Source organism: Pomacea canaliculata, linkage group LG11 (assembly GCF_003073045.1).
Source record: "Pomacea canaliculata isolate SZHN2017 linkage group LG11, ASM307304v1, whole genome shotgun sequence".
NCBI classification, from domain to species: domain Eukaryota; kingdom Metazoa; phylum Mollusca; class Gastropoda; order Architaenioglossa; family Ampullariidae; genus Pomacea; species Pomacea canaliculata.
Window position 1 is genome coordinate 6,796,218 of NC_037600.1, and position 20,121 is coordinate 6,816,338.

The following is a 20,121-nucleotide window of genomic DNA, read 5'->3' on the forward strand; positions in this document are numbered from 1 at the left end:
AACAACAAAAAAGAAAAAAGCTTTACAGATGAGCAGAAAAACCAATATAAATTCAAAAAATTGAAAACCCTATTGGACCAACCAAACAAAGGAAAAAAAAAAACCAAACAAACAAGAACAAAAAAGTAAACTGTGTGTCAGAGTCGTCAAATACGGTAATTATGTTTTAAAAGCAATTTTACACTCTTTAATACAGCTAAGCAGAAAAATTCATTTCTCTTTAAATGAGTAGAATATCCAATAAGGTCAATGAGGTCATTTACACACACACACACACGAACAACGCAACGTTCAGATGTATTCACACACCAACAAAGGGACACTACCCACAAGTATACAGATAATTTACATAACAGAGAGAAAGAGAGAAAGAGACAGCAGTCATAAAGTCAAGTTTGTTTATTTGCTGGAGGACAGGACACCACCTTTACAAAGGAGCAGAGCCTTCAGGTAAGTGGTACTGTCACTTATACACTCTATCACAGTGAATTCAGTATCACTATAGTCTGATATTAAGGTTAATCTACCCCTATACCCGAGACTGTGACCCTTGAGGTCACACAAGTATTTCCCAAAAATCAAACGCAGCCCTTGAACAGCACCTTGTGTGTGCCGAGCTGATAATTTCTGCCATGCGACAAACCAGTCTAGTGGCCTACAGTGCACAGTGTTCCCTAGTGTAACACATAATACTACATGTGACTACATACTACAATATATTGCACGTGCAGTGCTTGATTTAACTTCAGACTTCTATATTATAATGATATTATTAATTAGTATACACATTATCAGATATTGCAAATGGTACTTAATCATACATTCAGTTCTAGATATAACCACAAAGTATAATTAATGATAATACGGCATTTTTTATATCATCCTATATCACACTGACCGTACGAAATATAACCCCAAGGCACTATATCTTACCGCATTTACTGCTCGCAGTATTATTTATTCCTACATGTAGTACGACATACGACTGCACAACATCTATATTACACATACGGCGCAAAATACAACCCAATGAATAAAAATTTACACACACCTACTGTATGTTTACCTATATAGAACGTAAGGCAAGTTGACTAACAGGGGCGTGATGCCATAGCAAACTGAAAGTTTTTTCTTTTTTTGATGTTTTAACCGATTAGCCATCAGAACTTTAGTGTCAACATTTTTCAACATGCTCTGAATAATTCAACAGCTTTCAGTAACAACAGAGCAGAGAGCTTAGAAGAAGTATGTCTTCGTGATATTCCTGATAAGCAGGTAAAAATGTTTACAGCATGACACTCAAATTCAACCCTTGCACTGTCACGTGACTTCTTGGCTGCTATCTTTATAATAAAACAAGCGTTTTATTACTCGATATGCTCAATCTGCTTGCTGCCATTCTGAAACAATCTTTAATCAAACATTGCTGCAGGTTGACATCCAGTATAATGAACAAAGATTTTTTTCCACGAGGTTGTCTTCCCTCTGGGACATCGTTTCAGTTTCGCCTTATTGTGTGTACTCTTGTCTTCACTCTTGTTATATCTTCATATGCAAGAGTGTCAGCTAAAGGTGATTAATTCTTACAATATATATTGACATATCTTTTGTATTTTCTGGTAAAATCTTTGTGTGTTAATAGTTATTGCTGTTTTAATTACAAAACCAATATAATTTTTGATGTATAACAGTCTCCATGAAATTTCTTCTGGTTCGTATCACCCAGTGCTTAGACGATCAACATTGGTGAATGATTTCATAGAAAGATTTAAAAGAATAAGCAATATAATCGAAGAACAAATATATACTGAACCTGCCTCACCTACATCAAGCATAAGGATCACATTTCTTTGATTTCCATCGTGCAGGTATTACAACTACTTGCAACATTCCCTGGGTCCAGCCCTTGGCAAACACATCTCTGACATGTCTTTTCCCAGAAGATGTTAGCTACACGAAGAAAGATTTTACAGTTCATCACTACAAAGAAAAGGGAAGTCCAGGTGTGTTTGCTTTATGACCTGCTTTGTTCGTCTTATCTCCGAATGTATGTTTGTGATAGATATCTTCTGATCTATCTTTAGCGCGGGTTTTTTTTTCGTTATAAACAAAGACAACAATATCTGCCTCTTGTCGGCTCTGTCTAACTCTAATGATAAAAGCATGTCAAAGTACTTTAATGTACAAAATAATATCTCGATATGCATCCAAGAGTTACTCATTTTTTCATATCATCTCCTACTATGCACACTGTCCTAGAAAAGAAAGAATTCTTTACGACATTATACATGCGATATTACATGGCCCTTCTATGATATAATATTAAAGGTCGATTCAGTTACACTTTCTCTACAGTTATAATACGACAAAATAATTTCTGTTCTCTACATTCTTTATGTAACTGTGTTATAATAAAAAGGAGATTCATTACTCTATATGAAAATGAGAAGAAAATGTATTCATGTTTACTCATAAGATTATAATATGAAAGTATAGTGAAATTACCTATACATGACACACCCTCAAGAAACAAATAACATTGCCAGCTGCTTTTAGCATTATCAACCAATATATAACAGACTGTGGGCTCAAGAAATGTAAGAATACAACGTAAGGTTTACCTACATGTCTTCCTGCCATTAAAACATGTCTTTCTGTAAAGATGCTGTGCTGGATTGCTGGTGGCTTTATGGAAGACTCGGCTGTAATGTCAAACCTGGGTACCAATATGACAAAAAGATATCCGATAGACTGTCTCTGACGATTCCACGAGTTTCAATATCCCAGATGGGCTCGTACACGTGTCAACTTGTTGGCTATGGACGGGAATCCATTGAATTCTGCCATCTCGATGTCCTGACAGGTAAACTTTCTTACCTCAATGTACAGTTAGTGAGACTCTATGATCTCCATGCTGCTAGGAGAGACTTTTGGCATCCAGGTCCTGTGACCCGGATGTTCTGTTTGCTGAGATATAGAAATAACACGATAATAAATGGTAAAAAAAATCCTCAATTTATAGAAGCCGTATTTACGAGTATTGATAATCAAGAACACTGTATAAAGAAAAGAACAATGACAATTTTTAAAAAATATTTTGATGCATAAACAATTTTTATCTTTCCCATTATCCACTCAGCTTCTAATCACTGAAAATTTAAGAGATCTGCCAACCAGTCTAGTGCGTCTTAGCAAAAAATATTTTTTAATTTGATCTTTGTAATTTTTATCATTGCTCTCTATTTATTTGATCGTTTCAAAATATGCTTTGTTTTGCTTTGTTATATTTTAGGTTTTATTTGCTTTAATTTTGTAATAATAATTTCTCGCATTTTTTTCATATAATTTGTTATATGTGTTAGCAATATTTTGTATGAAAAATCTTACTGATGAAAAAAAATATTTGATGTGCAGTCGCATCTGTTAATGACAGAAAAAATATTCCTTGCTTGCTATTAGTAAATGTTTTTCCATAGAAAACTGTTGCACAATACCGGATTGTACAACTTGAAAAGGTAAACAACTGAGCTTGTTTCAGTGAGTGGATCTGTTTGTGACATCCCGTCCGTCAAACAAGAATCAGAAACATCTTTGTCCTGTTACTTCCCCGTGGACCTCAGCAAAACCCGACAAGACTTTGCTGTCTATCACTTGAGCCAGGGTGTCAGAGGTAGTAGAAGTGGTTGATATTTTCAGGAAAGTTTTAACAAAAAGTCAATTTTATCCTCTTTTCTATGTTTATAATATTGACCTTGCAGAATGATTGATCAACACGGCTGACAAGTCATACTTAAATATTTTAACATCCTAAGATCTTGCATTACAAAGATTGTTAGAATATCATTTAATTATAAATGTTATAAATTTTATTTATTTAAAGTTTTTGTTTATGTTTATTTGTTTTGTTTATATTTTTGTTTATTTTTTTTATTTATATTTATTTATATTTTTGTTTTATTATTTTTATCGTTTATGATTTTTTTGTTTGTATTAAACTGCTGTTCCTTTGTACATGTTAAGTGAAACCTTTTGTTTTTTGGACATGAGATAAACCTACAAGAAAAATGGTGTGTTTTACACTAACACATGCAGCTCATTAACAACAATACAACGAGGTGATTCAGGTTTTAATTAGTATTGGGGGGGGGTAGGATTTCATCACCAGACCAGAAATAAGCACAAACACTATTTTACAGTCAATGAGACTTTCTCAGTGATGTGAAGAATACTTACTATTTGTGGTGGGAAGGACGAGGTGTGATCTTTAGGGAATTTTACATAACATTTAGCTAACATTTATTTCTCTGGCACTATACACAGCTGTTGTGTTAAGTTGTACCTGGGAGGAAGACAACCCGAGCTGCAACGTTGCCCCAGGTTTTCAGTTTGACGGGAGTGTGTCTAGTCATCTCACCTTGACCATACCCAGCGCCTTCAAGACTCATGAAGGAACATACAGCTGTCAAAGTACAAGCAAGGAGCCTTTCTTATATAACACCTGCTCCTTCACACTTCACAAAGGTAACAAGTTGGTAGGAGCAGAAATGATAACATGGATATTATTGAATTTTCGTAAAACATATTGCAATGTATAATTGTTACAATAAGGTACAAACTTCTTTACCTCTGTATTTGATTATCGACGCTTATGAAATGCTTTTTCGATAAATTGTTATGTATCAATAAGTATTATTTACAAAGTCTTATTAAAAGTAAATATGTCAAAAACTTTAGGTACAGCTAACGTATTCTTCTTACTGTACAGTAACATCGTGTTTAGTTCAACATGTCAAGGAGGAGCAGCCTACAGAACTACGATGCAACTTTAGTGTTGATGTTAATAAGACTCGACAGGACTTTAAGGTGGTTCTTCAAGGCCAAGGTAACTGATATTGAACTAATACATCTGTTAGTAAGAAAAAATCAACAAGGAAAAGTCAGCAATATAGAAGAGTAAACTCATCGCATACACCATACCTCCAAAGAAGCGTGTGCTCTAATGTTAAAATAGCTTTCTAACAAATGTTGCAAACTCAACAATAACAAACGTGAACGCACACTATCATCGAACCATCTCAGACAACATCGTTTTGACAATTTCTAGACGAGGACATCCTGACTTGTACCTGGCCAGACGGAAAGTTAGTCTGTAGCACAGCTCCGGGATTCGAGTTTGACAACATCGTCACCAATCGCCTCGTCGTCAGAGTACCTCGATCCTCACCCACACAGAATGGAACGTACACCTGTCACCTGCAAGGCTTTGATCCCAGTAGCTTTCAGTCATGTGACTTTCTCGTGACCTCAGGTAAGAGTCGACAGACATACCATGTCTTACTTAACAGCGCTCTACCAATATACACATCTAACAGCAAACAATTTATTTAGTTGGATTTGTTTCATAGGATTTTTTCCTTAAAAATATAATCATGTTTGATAGTGGATATTTTTCAAAGGTGTATGAGAATAAATTATTCTTTACAACAATAACTATAATAAATAATTTTTTTGTTGAGTGTGGTTAATTATTTTGTTTTCAGAGTCGGTTACTTCCCTTGATGTAGGTGCAATTGTAGGAGGTGTTATAGCGGCAGTGGCTGTCATCGCGATTATCATCACTGTGTTCATGGTTTTACATAAACGTCGGTAAGCAGAAATGTTCAGTGTGTGTGTGAGTGTATTTGTTTGCATGAGTGTACATGTCTGTGTGTATTTGTATGCCTGTGTGTGTGTGTGTGTGTTTTGTATGCATGTCTTTGTAGCATCTTAGTTATTTTCCTTTCTCAGGACGTCCTTGTGTTTATAATTTTCTGGATGGTTGGTAAGGTTAAAAAAATGGAATTAAGATATTTTTTATGCAGACAACCAAGTCAGAAGACAGTCTCTAAAGAAGAAGAACTATCATTGCTAAACAAGGTAAAACAAATAGTGTTTAAAGTAGAATAAAAGGTACTATATACGAAGCATCATTTATATTTAAAAGACCAATTATTCCAAACCATTAAAAATTTGATGATAAATTACAAGAAAATAAAAGGGCAGGGACTTTGTCTGTTGCGTATAGTCCTTCACCATTTAAACGAAAAGCATACTTTAGCCGTATGCTGTGTCAATCTGGAAAACTTGTTTACTTGAATAAAATGCCTACGCGGTGCTTTCATCTATTTCTAACAGATTAGAAGCTTTCACTAACAAATTGACTTTGTTAAGCATGTATCCTGAAAGATAAGACATATAAAATTATACAGTTTGTTTTAAACAAAAATGAACATTTGCGATTGATTTTTTTTCCAATGAAGCTGGCTCCCACATAACATTTTTGAAAGATTTATTTCTAACTAGTTGATTTTCTGCTTAGATTTGCTCATAAAGTAAATTTCGTGAAATCTGAACTTTTCATTTTGTAGTCTTTCCCTTGATAAAACTAATGTGTTTTGTTTTTGCTGTTGCAGAAAGAGGAGGTTACACAGAACGCCATTACGTTTTTGAAAGAGTCTACCAACAAACTGTATCAAGACATGGAAACAAGTTTCTTTTTCGTACCATCTCTTTATATAAATAAAAACACATACCGAATAGAAGAATTTGCCGGTGAGCAAATATTCATTACACAGCAATGCAATGAAGAGGACATGAAGCACGACAAGGCCATGCAAGAGATCCTTCAGAATATTCACCAGATGGTGGACAGTGAGAAGGAGGTCATGTTTGTCATCTCACAGTTTGACTATAACAGCTACCTGTCTACTTTAGGAGATAACTTTTCTGGTCACCAACTTCCAATGCCAGCTAAACTCAGGCAACAAGACCAGAACTACGGTGACTTTGACCTGCTCATTGTCCACCGCCAGTGCGGGCTACTCGTGGTGGTGGTCAAGACTTGCACTGTTCGGACTGGAGATGGTCAAGATGACACCAAGTTAGTGGATGAGGTCAAGAAAGGTGTCAACCAGTTGCTAGACGCAGAGCACATGCTGCAACATCTTCTGTCTGATCAGCAGTGGAACCTCGCTGTACACAAAACACTGATGCAACCCAACGTTTCAAAAGAAGTTCTTAGAGGCGAGCTGGAGAAACACAGTCTGGAGGGACTGGTGGACAGTACTGGGAAAATGAATGTAACACTACCAATGTTCCGCAGAAAGGTGACCAAGATTTTACTGATTAAATCTTTATTTATTCGGTTAATAATATTAATAATAAAATGATGATGATGATGATGATGATGATGATGATGATGATGATTTATACAGCGCATATTCATTCTCACAAAAGAACATCCTCACCGCATGTGCGTAAACAAATTGACACTCATTTTCTTCTTCTCTTTATCCAACACAAAGGCGACAGAAAGGCAGCAGGTGTTTTCGTGTTAAGTGGCGTATTTTTGAATTACATTTGACTCTATTGTGTTCGTTTGTTTGTTTTTTTTCTTTTGTTTATTTGATTGGTTTGTTTGTTTGTTGTTGTTGTTGTTGTTGTTGTTGTTGTTGTTGTTGTTGTTGTTGTTGTTGTTGTTGTTGTTGTTGTTTTGTTTACGAGCTTGCCATCGTGCATGTGTCTGGAATGTGGTGCCTGTTTGTATTATCAGCTTTGCTTCAATTTCCACACACAGACTTTACGTTCGGTGCAGTTTCACAGGCTCCAGTTCCTTTTGACCTTTGCTGATCAGTGAACTTTTTGTGAAACGCCATGACTCATTCGTTCTTCAAGCGTGACTGGTGCCGTCTGCTAAATGTCTGCTTACAACAGCGTTTGCTGTGAATGTTTTATCCTTCTTATATGATATGCTTAATATTTAGGCTAAGGTTTGTGGTTCGTGCTGTGTGTGCACTGTACCCTGTATTATTATTATTATTATTATTATTATTATTATTATTATTATTATTATTATTATTATTATTAAAGAGTTAAGGATGTAATAATCTTTCATGCACATTATGTGTACTGTGATCGTTCTGTACAACTGTATGTCATCGAAGTAAGTTTACTACACCTTACTCGGTGTTAAGATCTACCTGTCGCATGATCTCATAATTTTTATTCTTGTATTCTTGTAGTGTTGAAATCATTGTATTCTTTTTTGTTTTTTATTTCTCTGTAGCGCTTTAATCATTATACTCTTATTTTTATTTATCTTTCCAGACAGAAAACACTTTCCAAAATGTCAGTATTCAGGACAGCTGCCTGTGTGCTGAAAGCCTCAAAAGTGGCAACACGAGTCTGAAATTATGGTTAAAAAGTGTTTTTAACGGTGATCCCATTATAAATGATGAACAGTATCTTACAATAATTTCCAGGTAACACAACATGCTTGTTGTTTCCCTTTAGACCAGTGTCTCAATCTTACATGTTAAGTTTTTGCTGTCTTACTTAAAGTTTAAGAACACTCGTTTTTTCGAAATTTTGGAGAGAAAAAATTAAGCAAATTCACTGATACACATTGATTTTTAGATAACTGGTATGAGAAAATATTTGAAAATTATCAAAAAGAGATCACTATCAAAGTAACTTATCTAAGAAAAGAGGCAACCAAATATGCCTTAGAGAAAAACACTGTTGCCAAAAATCTCCATGAGTTTCTCTGCACTTTGGTTGTTGCAGGTTTTGTGGTCCAGCCTCACAGTCTCCACTTCCTGTGCCCGACACTATATCATGTGACATTCTGCCCGTTACACCTGAACACGCTGTGTGTCTGACAGGGAAGCTCTTCGAAACCACAATTCTTCATGAGCACCACTTGCGTGTGCTGAAACAAGCTCCACCCCGTGTTTGTCTCTGTGGTCCTCCAGGCACAGGGAAGACAAGAACACTTGAGCTGATCGGAAGACGATGGATGTCAGAAGGTCATGATGTTCATGTGGTCTCCTTGTACCAGACCAGTCTCGCGGCTTCTTTCATGCTCTGCGAAATCCTCAGCAGGAAGACAGAAAGAAGTCACAATCAAGGAAGTCCTCAAGTACCTCGTGTCGTCCCAATGGCCTTTGACCCGAAACGAAGTAGCGTCAAGGACATTGTTAGAGCACTGAAAGACAAGTTGCCACAGAAAGAAAAACTCTTCATTCTCTGTGATGAAGTGGATAACGATGGGTAGGATTCTCTGTGCGTGTTTGTAGATATCAGTGGCATTAGAGCAGAAGTCTGTGTGATATACTTTGTAAGTGTGCACACATATCGGCCTAGCAATTCGCATCTTGTAGTGTTTATGTTATGAGTTTTCCAGACCTTTCCCTTTTTAGAGATGAATTTTTAAAAACTTTGCTTGTATGTGTAATAACTCCCCAGCCATTTACACTTAGCAAAACATGCCATTTGTTGATGTTAAGCATTGTTGACTTCGTTTTAGTTTCATTGACGTATATGTAGTAGATTTTAGTTTAAAGCTTGACAACTATAGAAAAAAAGTCAATGAGCATCCAATATCCCGAGCACAATTATTTTTTTAATAGACTTATATTCTGGGAATTACAGGGATATCATGTTTTTGCTTTAGAACATTTAAAAGAAATTTTCTAAATCACTGGTCCTAGACTTGTTTAATCTTTTGTTGCAGAGAATATACACTGTTCGTCGACTTCTGCGATGAGCTTCAAGAAAACGTCCCAGATATTAATTTGTGGTACGCCAGCTGTTTAACAGAAAATAGTCCAAGGAACTGGAAAGTGAAAATTCTGGCTTCCCCTATAAGTTGCCCGCCAGCAATCTTGAAAGAGAAACAGCTGTTAGAGGCTGCTGAAGGATGCAACTTAGCAAAGTGGATTCCTGAGTCGCATACACGGACACCAACAGAGGGACCACCAGTCAAGTACATGTACCATGGTAGGGAAGAGCACTCTGAAGGAGATCCACAAGACTGTCAAGCCTGCGCCAAAGAAGTGATTCGCTACCTTCAAACTTTGTTTACAGGTATGCAACATGGTTTTTTTTCAGCACCTTTTTACTACCAGGAGATCGCTTTAAAAATTCGTGAAGTACCAGCTGAGTTTCTACCCTCTTTTAGAGATATAATGGCACATTATAACTGTCAGATGTTTATTAACCTATCAGATGTTTATTAAGTTGTAGTCTCAAAATCTTTAAAAACTAATATACGTGGTTCGTTTTGAATTGCACCTTCCCCTGGAAAAACTGATCCATAAAATGCGGAGCTGAATTATTTAGTTTTCTCGATTAATGTACAAATTGTCTAGATAGATAATTAAATGTCTTTCATAGCTTCATTGATGATTAGCCAGCACTAATAGTTTGCTTTCTTGTTCTCGTGATTACAGGAAAAGCGACATTGACCTCAGAATCTACTTTCACAAGCATCGCACCTGGTTCACCTGCGTCTGAGCTTCGCCTTCATGACAAGGACATGATGGTGTTGACTGAATCTGATGTGAAGGAGAATGCGACCTTCTTCGAGCTGTTGAGAAATTCTGGTTTTAAGACAAAGTTAATAAAAGATCCACAGACAGATAGTATTTTAAAGGACGCAAGTCAAAGTGTACTCATAGCAAACGGGAAATACGTTCATGGCATCAAAAGAAAAGTTGTGGTTTTCTTGGAAGCAAAGATCGATAAATCAAAGTCGAAGAAACCTGTAAAACCTTCAGACTACTTGAACAGGGTGCGGTGTGTAACTAGCTGCACTTCCCAGCTGATATGGGTAAAGATATCATAGAGGCAGATTTTATAGCATCACACAACTTGAACTCAATGTTTTGTTAAGAAGCTGAAGGATATTGTAATCAATGTCACGTAGACCACTCTTTGCTATGTGTCACTGTAATAAAAACTGTTAGAAAAGTAAGCTTCTTGTAGTATATATAAAGAGCATAGATAACAATTAGTTGCACACAGTCCACGTTTGCATTAACCTGAGGAGGAGTTAAGCCTCACTATCGTTGACGCATCCGGTTCCCCGTGGCCATCAGGAGTAAGGGCAAATGAGAAATGAGTGGTGGACATGTGATTACAGTAGGTGTATGTCTCAAGACTAATCAGCCCGAGACAACGGCAATTGCAACACTAATGGCAATCTTTGCATATCTTTTTCCCAGAGTGCACTTTTCTAACGACTTTAAGCTGTAAATAACATACAATTTCAAAACATTTATCTGTATGAAAACTAAACCTCTCTTTTGTACGTAAATAAAATTTAACAATGTAGACTTTCGGATTGTAAATTTATACATACTTGCAAGACTATTTTAAGAGATGTCCAGTTTACAATGTTGGTCTACAAGTTTCTGTTTAAAGTGTGTTTATCGCGTGGTTGAGCTGTACCTGGGTAAGGTGATGTTCGTGCAGAGCTACAGAAGTAGAATAGCCGCACATTAGACAACCGTGCAGAGGACACAGCTACCCAGGTAAAAAACCGACCGGCCGGGTAGATGCTACGTCAGAGGCGATGGCAGTTATGTCCGTCGTCAAGGGAGCAGAGTGGAATTCAAACACCGGCAGTAGGGGGAGGCATCAATGCAGGGTGGTATTATCTGTTCTCTGTTACAGGTGTAGTACAGCCCACTGGCTAACCTGGGAGTAAAGAAGGTTGCTGACAGATGGCCACAGAGCCCAGCGAGATCGAGGTAAGTGATGGGAGTGTCGGTAGATGCTAGCCAGGACCGAGCTAGCTAATTAAATGCTAGCTTAGCACTGGTGATGTTTGTTTTAAACTCTGTGAATAGGCTGTTCACTGCATATGATTTTAAAGAAAACTTACTCTGAACAAACGCATCTTTCTTGTAAAGTGGGTTTCTTCCCATTCGGTCCAAGAGTCCTGAGAGATTATCTAGCAGCTTAAACAACAAAAAAGAAAGAAAGAAGCTTTACAGATGAGCAGAAAAACCAACATAAATTCAAAAAATTGAGTCAAAAAATAGACCTCCTTGCTTGTGACTACTATCTGTCTTCCTGCTGAGGATCTCGCAGAGCATGTTGGAAGCCGCGAGACTGGTCTGGTACAAGGAGACCACATGCACATCATGACTTTCTGACACTGTAGCCAGCACTAATAGTTTGCTTTCTTGTTTTCGTGAGCAAAGAAAAAGCAACTTTCACCTCAGAATCTACTTCTACAAGCATCGAAACTGCTTCACCTCCATCTGAGCTTCGCTTTGATGACAAGGACATGATGGTGTTGACTGAATGTGAGGTGAAGGAGAATGCGACCTTCTTCGAACTGTTCTGGTTTCAAGACAAGGTTAATAAAAGATCCCCAGACAGATAGTATTTTAAAGGACCCATGTGTACTTATAGCAAACGGGAAATACGTTTATGGCATAAAAAGAAAAGTTGTGGTTTTCTTGGAAGCGAAGAAGAAACCCATAAAACCTTCAGACTACATAAACAGAGTGCGCTGTGTAACCAGTTGCACTTCCCAGGTTATCTGGATAAGGATTTCATAGAAACAGATTTCATAGCATTACACAACTTAAAGCCAATGTTTTTTTCTAAGAATCATAAAGAATTTTGTAATCAACACATCACTAAGACCTCCATTTGCTATTTTTTTACTGTGATAGGGATTGTTACAAGCAGTGTGTTGTTTTATAACCAAAGTTCGTATGAAGTAATTACAGACCATGTTTAATTGTAAGTGATTATGCTATGGTACAAATTTTCCAACTAAGATATAATAAAACGTTTATTATGAATGTCAGGTTTTGTGTAATCGCAGAAATGAAGAGAATTACGGATCATGTACTACATATCTGATCAAGACAATTAGCCTGTCATACAACCTTACATCCGTAACTTTGCCATAGTTCATTAACCACTGTATTAACCATTTTTAAAATTTTTGTTCTAAGTAATAAACATCACTTTCATTTCCAAATCATGTTCTTCAAATAAATAGAAAAACTACAACACCAAGAAAAGTTGTGTATCTTTCGAAGTAAAAAATGTGTCTTTTCACCCTATGTTTATTGTGTAAAGATGTTTGCTATTACTCCATCCCCATGATGCACAATCAACATTTCCTCTCTCTGTCTCATACACTCACACACACACACATTGTACGCCTACACACGCACATACAGAAGAGGAAAGGGAGATAAGCGTCTTTTCCCGATGGTTAAAAGGCAAAGTCAATGTTTAGAAAGTCACATGATATTAATTAAGCAAATGAAGAACACAATCCGATCTTCCTGACAGGTATTCGTCCCAGAAATCTTGCGACTGCTAATTAATATTCTTAACATTCTCGTGCCAATTATTTGTTAAAAAGGTTTTTAAAAAGCGGACATTTAAAGGTTAAAAGTAGGATGTTCCATTAGGTGTAACTGCTGTCATGAATATAAAGCTCTTTCGATTTCTGTAGATCATTTCTGGCAAAAGCCGGCGTATGCTTTCATAAAATACTCGTCTCTCTCTCTTTGCCCACACACAGAAAGAAAGAAAGATAAAGAAGGAAAGAGTAAAGACAGTCATGACAATGCAACCTATCGGGATATCAAAATGCTAGTCTAACGGTAAGGTAAACAATTTTACATATGTCTGTGTTTCAACCGTGAAAGGTGTTAAGTGTAGTATAGAAAATTTTTTCTCGTCTAATGAAAATAACATTATTATTTGTACTCGTCTAAACTAGTCAAGGTTGCGAGTCGACTTCGTCTGTGCATGCGTATCTCTCGCATTAAACCTGTGAAATATCATCTAAACTCTTACTGGATCCATATGTGTATATAAACCCTTCTCTCCTGTCAAGAAGCGTGTTAATATGGCTGAATGTATTATTTGTCAAAACTAAAACACTTTTTCGAATTCGTAAACCTAACCCAGTTAGTCGCACACACACTGTTGCCAGAAATGGAGTGGTTATTCAACGGTTGGGTGGTTTAGAAATTTCCGATAAAAGTACATAAGTATCAGAGTATCAAAGCTGTCCCTTGCATGGTGAGTGGTCTGTAGATGACATACCATCAGGACGAGGCCAGGCCCTCACAGTCGTCTCACCATTGTGTCTTTGAAATCTAATTTCGTTTGAACCACCAATCAAAACCTATGAAAAAAAATAATCCACGTACCTAAAAATAGTAAATTTAGTTATAATTGTGATGGCTGCCAAGCAATCTGACAGAGGGACAAAGTTGTTCTACAAACCCTGACGACAGGTCACGTTGTGTGTGCACAGAGATTATGTATGGAGAAAAGGTCGCTAATTTTTAAAAAGATAGTGACCGTTGCATTGACAACCATGTACCCAATGTGAAGAAAATGTACTCCACACCTGTTGGTCTCGGTGATCATACGCAATGTGATGTAAGACTTTACTATAGAGATGTATTCACGAATAATTATCTAAGATTACTCAGTAAACTAGTGTGTGCACTACGAAATGTTTCAGCAGTTTATTATATGTATGTCTAACATGATGTTTACAGTATTATCTTGTAAAATGTAAAATTTGACTATATTTGAATATTGTGCATTTTATTCAATCTTATACAGTAAAATCACTAGTAATAGCTTGTGTTCGTGTGTTTGTGTGTTTCCTTCGTAAAAATGGCCATAAAAAAGCTTAGTCCAAACAGATTTACTGAGTTTGTTACATGCTCATTTATGGTATGTGGGTACAAGACGACACAGCAACAACCGAAACTGTACAGAAGACTGAGACCCTTAAATGTAAGCCTTCGAAACTTCCCTCTTCGTTTTGGGCCTTACGGCTTACAGTGGGATTCTGTCAGAGATCGGAAACAATCAGTTTATAACTGAAAATCCAAAGTTTTATCCAGTTTCGTGTGAGACTGCCTTCTTGTGTGTGTCTAATTACCTTGACATGACGACAGACATCCTAGCTGACACCTTGACCCTTGCCTTCATCCCAACCCACTTCCATTTTCTTTTTCCGTAGTCTTATTGCCAGGCTGTACAATGCAGTGGCTGGTTTCTGGAAAACTGGTTTTAATATGAATCACGATTTCTTCAACCGGTGTCACAGCTGAGTAACTCTAAACGAACAGTCCTTTCATAAAAACAAGTCCACCAGCGTGCAATCTTGGGTCGAAACTGTTAACTCAAAGGTCAGTTACCAGACTTTTCCAACTAGGATAAGGCAATAGCCTATACAGCCTCTCTTAAAACTGTAACCATTTTAGAGTAATGTGAAATTTTGTGCTGATGTGACTCTATGGGTTGTATTATCTTGATATTTACTATGCCATTGTGATTTTTTGTTTTTGCTTTTGTTCACTATTTCAGACTGACATGCAATATAATGGACGGGAGCTTTAAATCACGTTGCTTTTATCCCGTTGGCAGTTCGTTTTTACTTCGTCTTTTTGCGTCTGCACTTTTCTTGAGTGTGTACATGTCATTACATTCAAACGTGTCAGCAGCAGGTCAGTAATTCTTTTCACATTTGTTTGGTAAGATCCTAATATATATATATATTCTTTAAAACTGCATTACTCTTTTGTTTACCATTCAACTTTATTTTATGATACGAAGATTTGTCTGCTAACAAGTTACAATAATTTTTTTATAATAAGTATTTTCATGTAATAATACAGTAAAGGATAGTCTAGCGATGAATAAGAATAAAGCGCTTTTGAATATCACGATAATTGAAATGCAGACATATTTTTTCATCGTCGTTATAACTACATCCATTACCTTAATACTACTTCTCATAATAATAATAATGAATCATGTATTTTACCAACACAGGAAACCAAATAATTTGCGATGTTCCCCCAGTGAAGCCAAGAAGAAGCACAGTCCTCACGTGTTATTTCCCTGAAGATGTCAGTGAAACAAAGAGAGATTTTACTGTCTATCGATACATTGACAGTCGTCAAGGTTACATTCACACTTTTCCTTGCTTGTCTTTGTTTTTTCTCACTAACTCTAATTTTCCTAAATGTATTTCTTAGCATCTGTGGGTAGAGGATACTATTACACATCAACTAATTTGTTGCATACACATATGCATGTTGGAAACGATATGATATAGTTTGGTGTTAAATATTACAGTAAATATTACTTTAACTCATGATGCCTGACATTATTAATTCTCTTTCTAACCAGACTACTTGTACAAAGATGTAGTCCTTGACTGCTGGTGGTGGTTGGGGAACTTATCCTGCTTCACGGGTCAAGGATACAAGTACGACAGAAGGATATCCACCAAACTCTCACTGGTGATTCCACGAGTTTCAGCATCTGAGCTCGGCATATACGAGTGTCGACTAACGAGCTATGGACCAGACTCCTTCTTTAGCTGTGACCTCAACATCAAGCTAGGTGAGACCTACACTTCAATTTCTTTTACAGGTCAAAGCAATAAAGCAGCAAATATTATGACAGTGTTTCTTTATAGATACACATTTTACAATAATACAACAGAAAGCTAGAAAGCGTTAGAGTGGAAGTATAAATAGTCGACTAAAATTTAAGCTAGAGTCAAGAAATATTAGAGATCCATGGCGAGGACTGACATTTTTACTCGCTATCGTAGATATCACAACGACATGGTAATGTGCTTTTCCTGTAATATTTACATTTAGTTGAATATCAAACTAGTTTGCAAGGGATTTTTTTCTCGAAATGATCTAAACACAAATCCTTAAAACACAGTAAAACTGCAATGAAATGAAAATTAGGGTACATCCTTACTATGCCCCAATGTTACACAAGTCATTTTTGAGCCTTAAATCATAACATTATTCCCCATCCTTAACCTCGTTCGTAATTCCTAACCTTTATTCTATCCTCACAGCTCTTATCAAATATCTTACAGTCGGTTTGATTTATGAGCAAATAAATGTGGTGGTGATGATGTCGTGATGATGATGATGAGGAGGAGGTGGTAGTGGTGGAGGAGGATGTAAATCTTTGATTGTCATTTTGTGAAAATATCATAGTACCGGATTTGATCAATTTTTATTTTACCTACAAATCTTAAAGCAGAGACTGGTGAACTGTTATTTCTATGAGTGTAATGATGCTTTTCAAACTATTGACTGCTTACTGCCAATATAAAATAGTAATTTGACAAAGTTTAATCTTATTTCCGTTTATTGTTTACATTCTGTGCTTTAGATGGAAGATCACTCTGCGATATCTCTTCAGTCAAAGCGAAAAAACAAACTGCAGTCACGTGCTACTTTCCTGAGGACCTCAGCAAGTCTCGTACAGACTTTATTGTCTATCATCAATCTAGCCAAGGTCCTACAGATATGATTATTTTAGCTTTGTTGTGGTGTAGTTTATGTCCTTTGTTAGCCTGCCTTCTCATTTTAAATTTTAAAAATCTTTCGTGAAGTGCTTCATAGTCGCAGTTTATAACAAAGTAGACTTTTGGTTTGTTTTCGATGAAAGGGTACCTCTCGATACTATCGTTACATCGTCAAAATCATTTAACAGATAAGGGGTGCATCCTCATATTTATATTCGTTAACATTTTTTCAATACTTTAATTACTAAGAAGTAAGTTTTTTAAACAATTGCTACACTTTTTATCTTCAATTATCTTTTTTTCAATACCCAATTTAGGCAAATTTTCTAACATTTTCGGCTGGGAAGACTACTGGAGATGCGGTTTTTTTTCTTGAAGAAAGGGAAAGAACTAGAACGCCGTTCAACCTTGTTGTAAACGTATAAAATGGAAAAATGTTTTAATATGTTGTTGTTGTGGGGTTTTTTTGAGTTTTTTTTTTTTTTGGCATTTTTCCTTTTTTCTGCAATATTTTTCTGCTGAATTATTATTTTATTATTATTATTATTACATTTACCGTTGTTCTTGTTAATTTCATAGGGAATAGTTTTTAACCTTTCTTACAGTCTGGAAGATTAGTTAGTCGTAATTGTTTTCTGTACATGTTAATAAATTACATCACAAACGCAATGCTATCAAATCGCTAAAACTAGGTCACGTATCATTCCCAAGATGCAGAGATTTTTTTCTTAATTTCACCTTATGGGACATTGTGCATAACAAAATATATGGCCTGTTATGAAACTTTTTGCTTGATTATTGATTAGGTTTTTTAATATTTAAATCGACAATACCTTATGTCGCATCTTTAGGTTCAGCTGCTGTGTTGAACTGCACGTGGGATGCAAACATTCTGAACTGCATCACTTCTCAAGGTTTTCACTTTGACAGAAGAGTGTCCAGATACCTCAATCTCACAATAACTAAGGCTTCAAAGGCTCACGAAGGAACATACAGCTGTCAGAGCTCAGGGTCTGAGCCTTTTCTCTACGACAACTGTTCTTTTACACTTCAGAAAGGTAGGACAGAAATACAGGTATTTCTTCGCCATCGAGGGTGGTGTAGGGGCGGCACCCACCCAATTTGGTTAATCAGCATTAAATGTTAGGCCTCCCTTAATACAGAAAGGAAATTTATTTATTGAATAGACGCGAAGTTGAAAAGGCTAGCTACTCTGGCCTATTTTGAACATGTTTCAGCAAAGTTTCTCCATGATATTGCCAGTTCTAGCAACAATTATGCTCTATCTTGTTATAGTTGTATATACCTGAAGAATTGGTCTTTACAGAGCACATGGTAAAACCACGAAGCTTTGCTTCTCTATACTGTTGCCAGTTGATGGCGTGTGGTCTCTCTAGTGAGGTGACTGTACTACTCTAAACATAAAACATTTAATTTCTCCCGTTTAGGGGATTCAGGACAGAAAAAAAATTATCTTGGTTGTATACTAATAGTTCGTTATATTCACTTGTAGTCTTTAATAAGCTTTTCCCATTTTGTGTACAGCTGCGGAATTCGTCTGTTCAGTTTCAAAATGAGAAGGGACTTGGACCTTGGCAAGAACTAAATTGCATCTTCAGTGTTTGATATTAGTAAAGCCAGGCAGGACTTCAGGGTAATCCGTCTTGAAAGGGTCGAGTAAAGAAACAGGAAAAATATTCAAAATGTACCATTTATTATATTTGGATCATCATTATGTTACTGAATTTTTCAGTAAATGTCAGACGCAGGGTTTTCTTTGCGGGTTAATTCTACAAAAAAGTGGAAATATGGTTTATAGATCAGTTTTTTCTCTTTGAGTGTGAACTCATAGCTTTATTTCTTTTTCTCTCTCTCCTCTCTCTCTCTCTCTTCTCTCTCTCTCTCTCTTCTCTCTCTCTTCTAAACACTCTCTCAAAACACACATATTAAAAACATGGCGTTTTATACATCGCAGGCATCACTGTTGTTAAGCTGCACGTGCTGGATGACTACAGACCTGGACTGCACCAAACGAGCCTGGATACACTCGGCACAACGTCACGGATCGTGTCGTCATCAAACTGCCTCGAACGTCACGTCGGCAAAATGTGACGTATGCTTGTCACCTGCAAGGCTCTGAGCCTGCTGACTCTGAGTCGTGTGATGTTTCTTTTATAGCAGGTAGAAGTCAAAACATACTGTACTCATTTACGGTCTCAGTGCAATTTTAGATTAAGTGCTGTGAATTTGTAAGTAAAGTAAAGCTGTTTATATTTTACATTAATTTAACATATTTGACTACAAAACAAACACAAAAAATCACTGTATGCAAATAATTGGGCCACGGTTCCAATAGGTCGTTTTTCCTCACGTGACACACACGTTAGCAACGAGGCGCTGTCCGCCATCTTGCATCTCTAGCGCTTGGCGTTTCTTAAGCGACTCTTTATCGGTTTGTGGCCCATGGGTCTGAATATACTAAAACAAGAAATTGACTACAAAGTTTTCCCTGCCCACCCGTCGTGAGACTGAGATATGAGTCAGAAACGAAAGGGACTGGCGAACGTACATCCAAGAAAAGGAATATGGAAAGAGACAGAATGGCAATGGCTAGATGTGACCTACACTGACGTGTACAGCTGTCTTGCCCTGCAGGTGAAGCTTGTTGAGCAAGTAAAATGTGATTAATATTTTTTTGCTGCGGCAATATTCTTCTAGCAAACAAGTAAAATAATATACCATTTGTTTGCAAGTCGATGCACTTTAATTACATAAAACACAATTTTTCTGCATTAGTTCACTAAGCATTAAACTGTCTTTTGGTTATTTTGCTTATTCACCAGATTTTCAATGCCTACACCAAAGAGCAGATGAAGCATTACAAGACTCTGGATAGTTACAAACTCTTCCAGGATGCCTGGATCAAGGAGATGCTTCATAAGCTGATTGGG

The 20,121-nt window shown here is 36.7% G+C and overlaps 2 protein-coding genes across 2 annotated transcripts; both read left to right on the forward strand.

Annotated features, from left to right (window-relative positions):
* The first annotated feature begins 365 nt into the window (after positions 1 to 365).
* On the forward strand, positions 366 to 10,795 carry LOC112575386. Its single transcript, XM_025257224.1, has 15 exons — positions 366 to 450; positions 1,433 to 1,572; positions 1,869 to 2,003; positions 2,663 to 2,863; positions 3,539 to 3,670; positions 4,321 to 4,521; positions 4,766 to 4,882; positions 5,105 to 5,308; positions 5,541 to 5,646; positions 5,862 to 5,916; positions 6,453 to 7,145; positions 8,146 to 8,300; positions 8,605 to 9,090; positions 9,554 to 9,906; positions 10,272 to 10,795. Exons 2-15 carry the CDS (start codon positions 1,449 to 1,451, stop codon positions 10,664 to 10,666), a joined length of 3,357 nt encoding a protein of 1,118 aa, XP_025113009.1. The 5' UTR covers positions 366 to 450; positions 1,433 to 1,448; the 3' UTR covers positions 10,667 to 10,795.
* A 4,079-nt stretch (positions 10,796 to 14,874) lies between these two features.
* Positions 14,875 to 18,317, forward strand: LOC112575691. Its single transcript, XM_025257671.1, has 6 exons — positions 14,875 to 15,014; positions 15,193 to 15,332; positions 15,661 to 15,792; positions 16,021 to 16,236; positions 17,035 to 17,160; positions 18,022 to 18,317. Exons 2-6 carry the CDS (start codon positions 15,209 to 15,211, stop codon positions 18,315 to 18,317), a joined length of 894 nt encoding a protein of 297 aa, XP_025113456.1. The 5' UTR covers positions 14,875 to 15,014; positions 15,193 to 15,208.
* The last annotated feature ends 1,804 nt before the right edge of the window (positions 18,318 to 20,121 follow it).

Coding starts and splice junctions, on each gene's coding strand:
- LOC112575386 (XM_025257224.1), top strand. CDS start 1,449: ATGAACAAAGATTTTTTTCCACGAGGTTGTCTTCCCTCTGGGACATCG. Junction 4,883..5,104: donor GGTGGTTCTTCAAGGCCAAG/GTAACTGATATT, acceptor GACAATTTCTAG/ACGAGGACATCCTGACTTGT. Junction 9,907..10,271: donor CCTTCAAACTTTGTTTACAG/GTATGCAACATG, acceptor TCGTGATTACAG/GAAAAGCGACATTGACCTCA.
- LOC112575691 (XM_025257671.1), top strand. CDS start 15,209: ATGGACGGGAGCTTTAAATCACGTTGCTTTTATCCCGTTGGCAGTTCG. Junction 16,237..17,034: donor TGACCTCAACATCAAGCTAG/GTGAGACCTACA, acceptor TCTGTGCTTTAG/ATGGAAGATCACTCTGCGAT. Junction 17,161..18,021: donor CTATCATCAATCTAGCCAAG/GTCCTACAGATA, acceptor TCGCATCTTTAG/GTTCAGCTGCTGTGTTGAAC.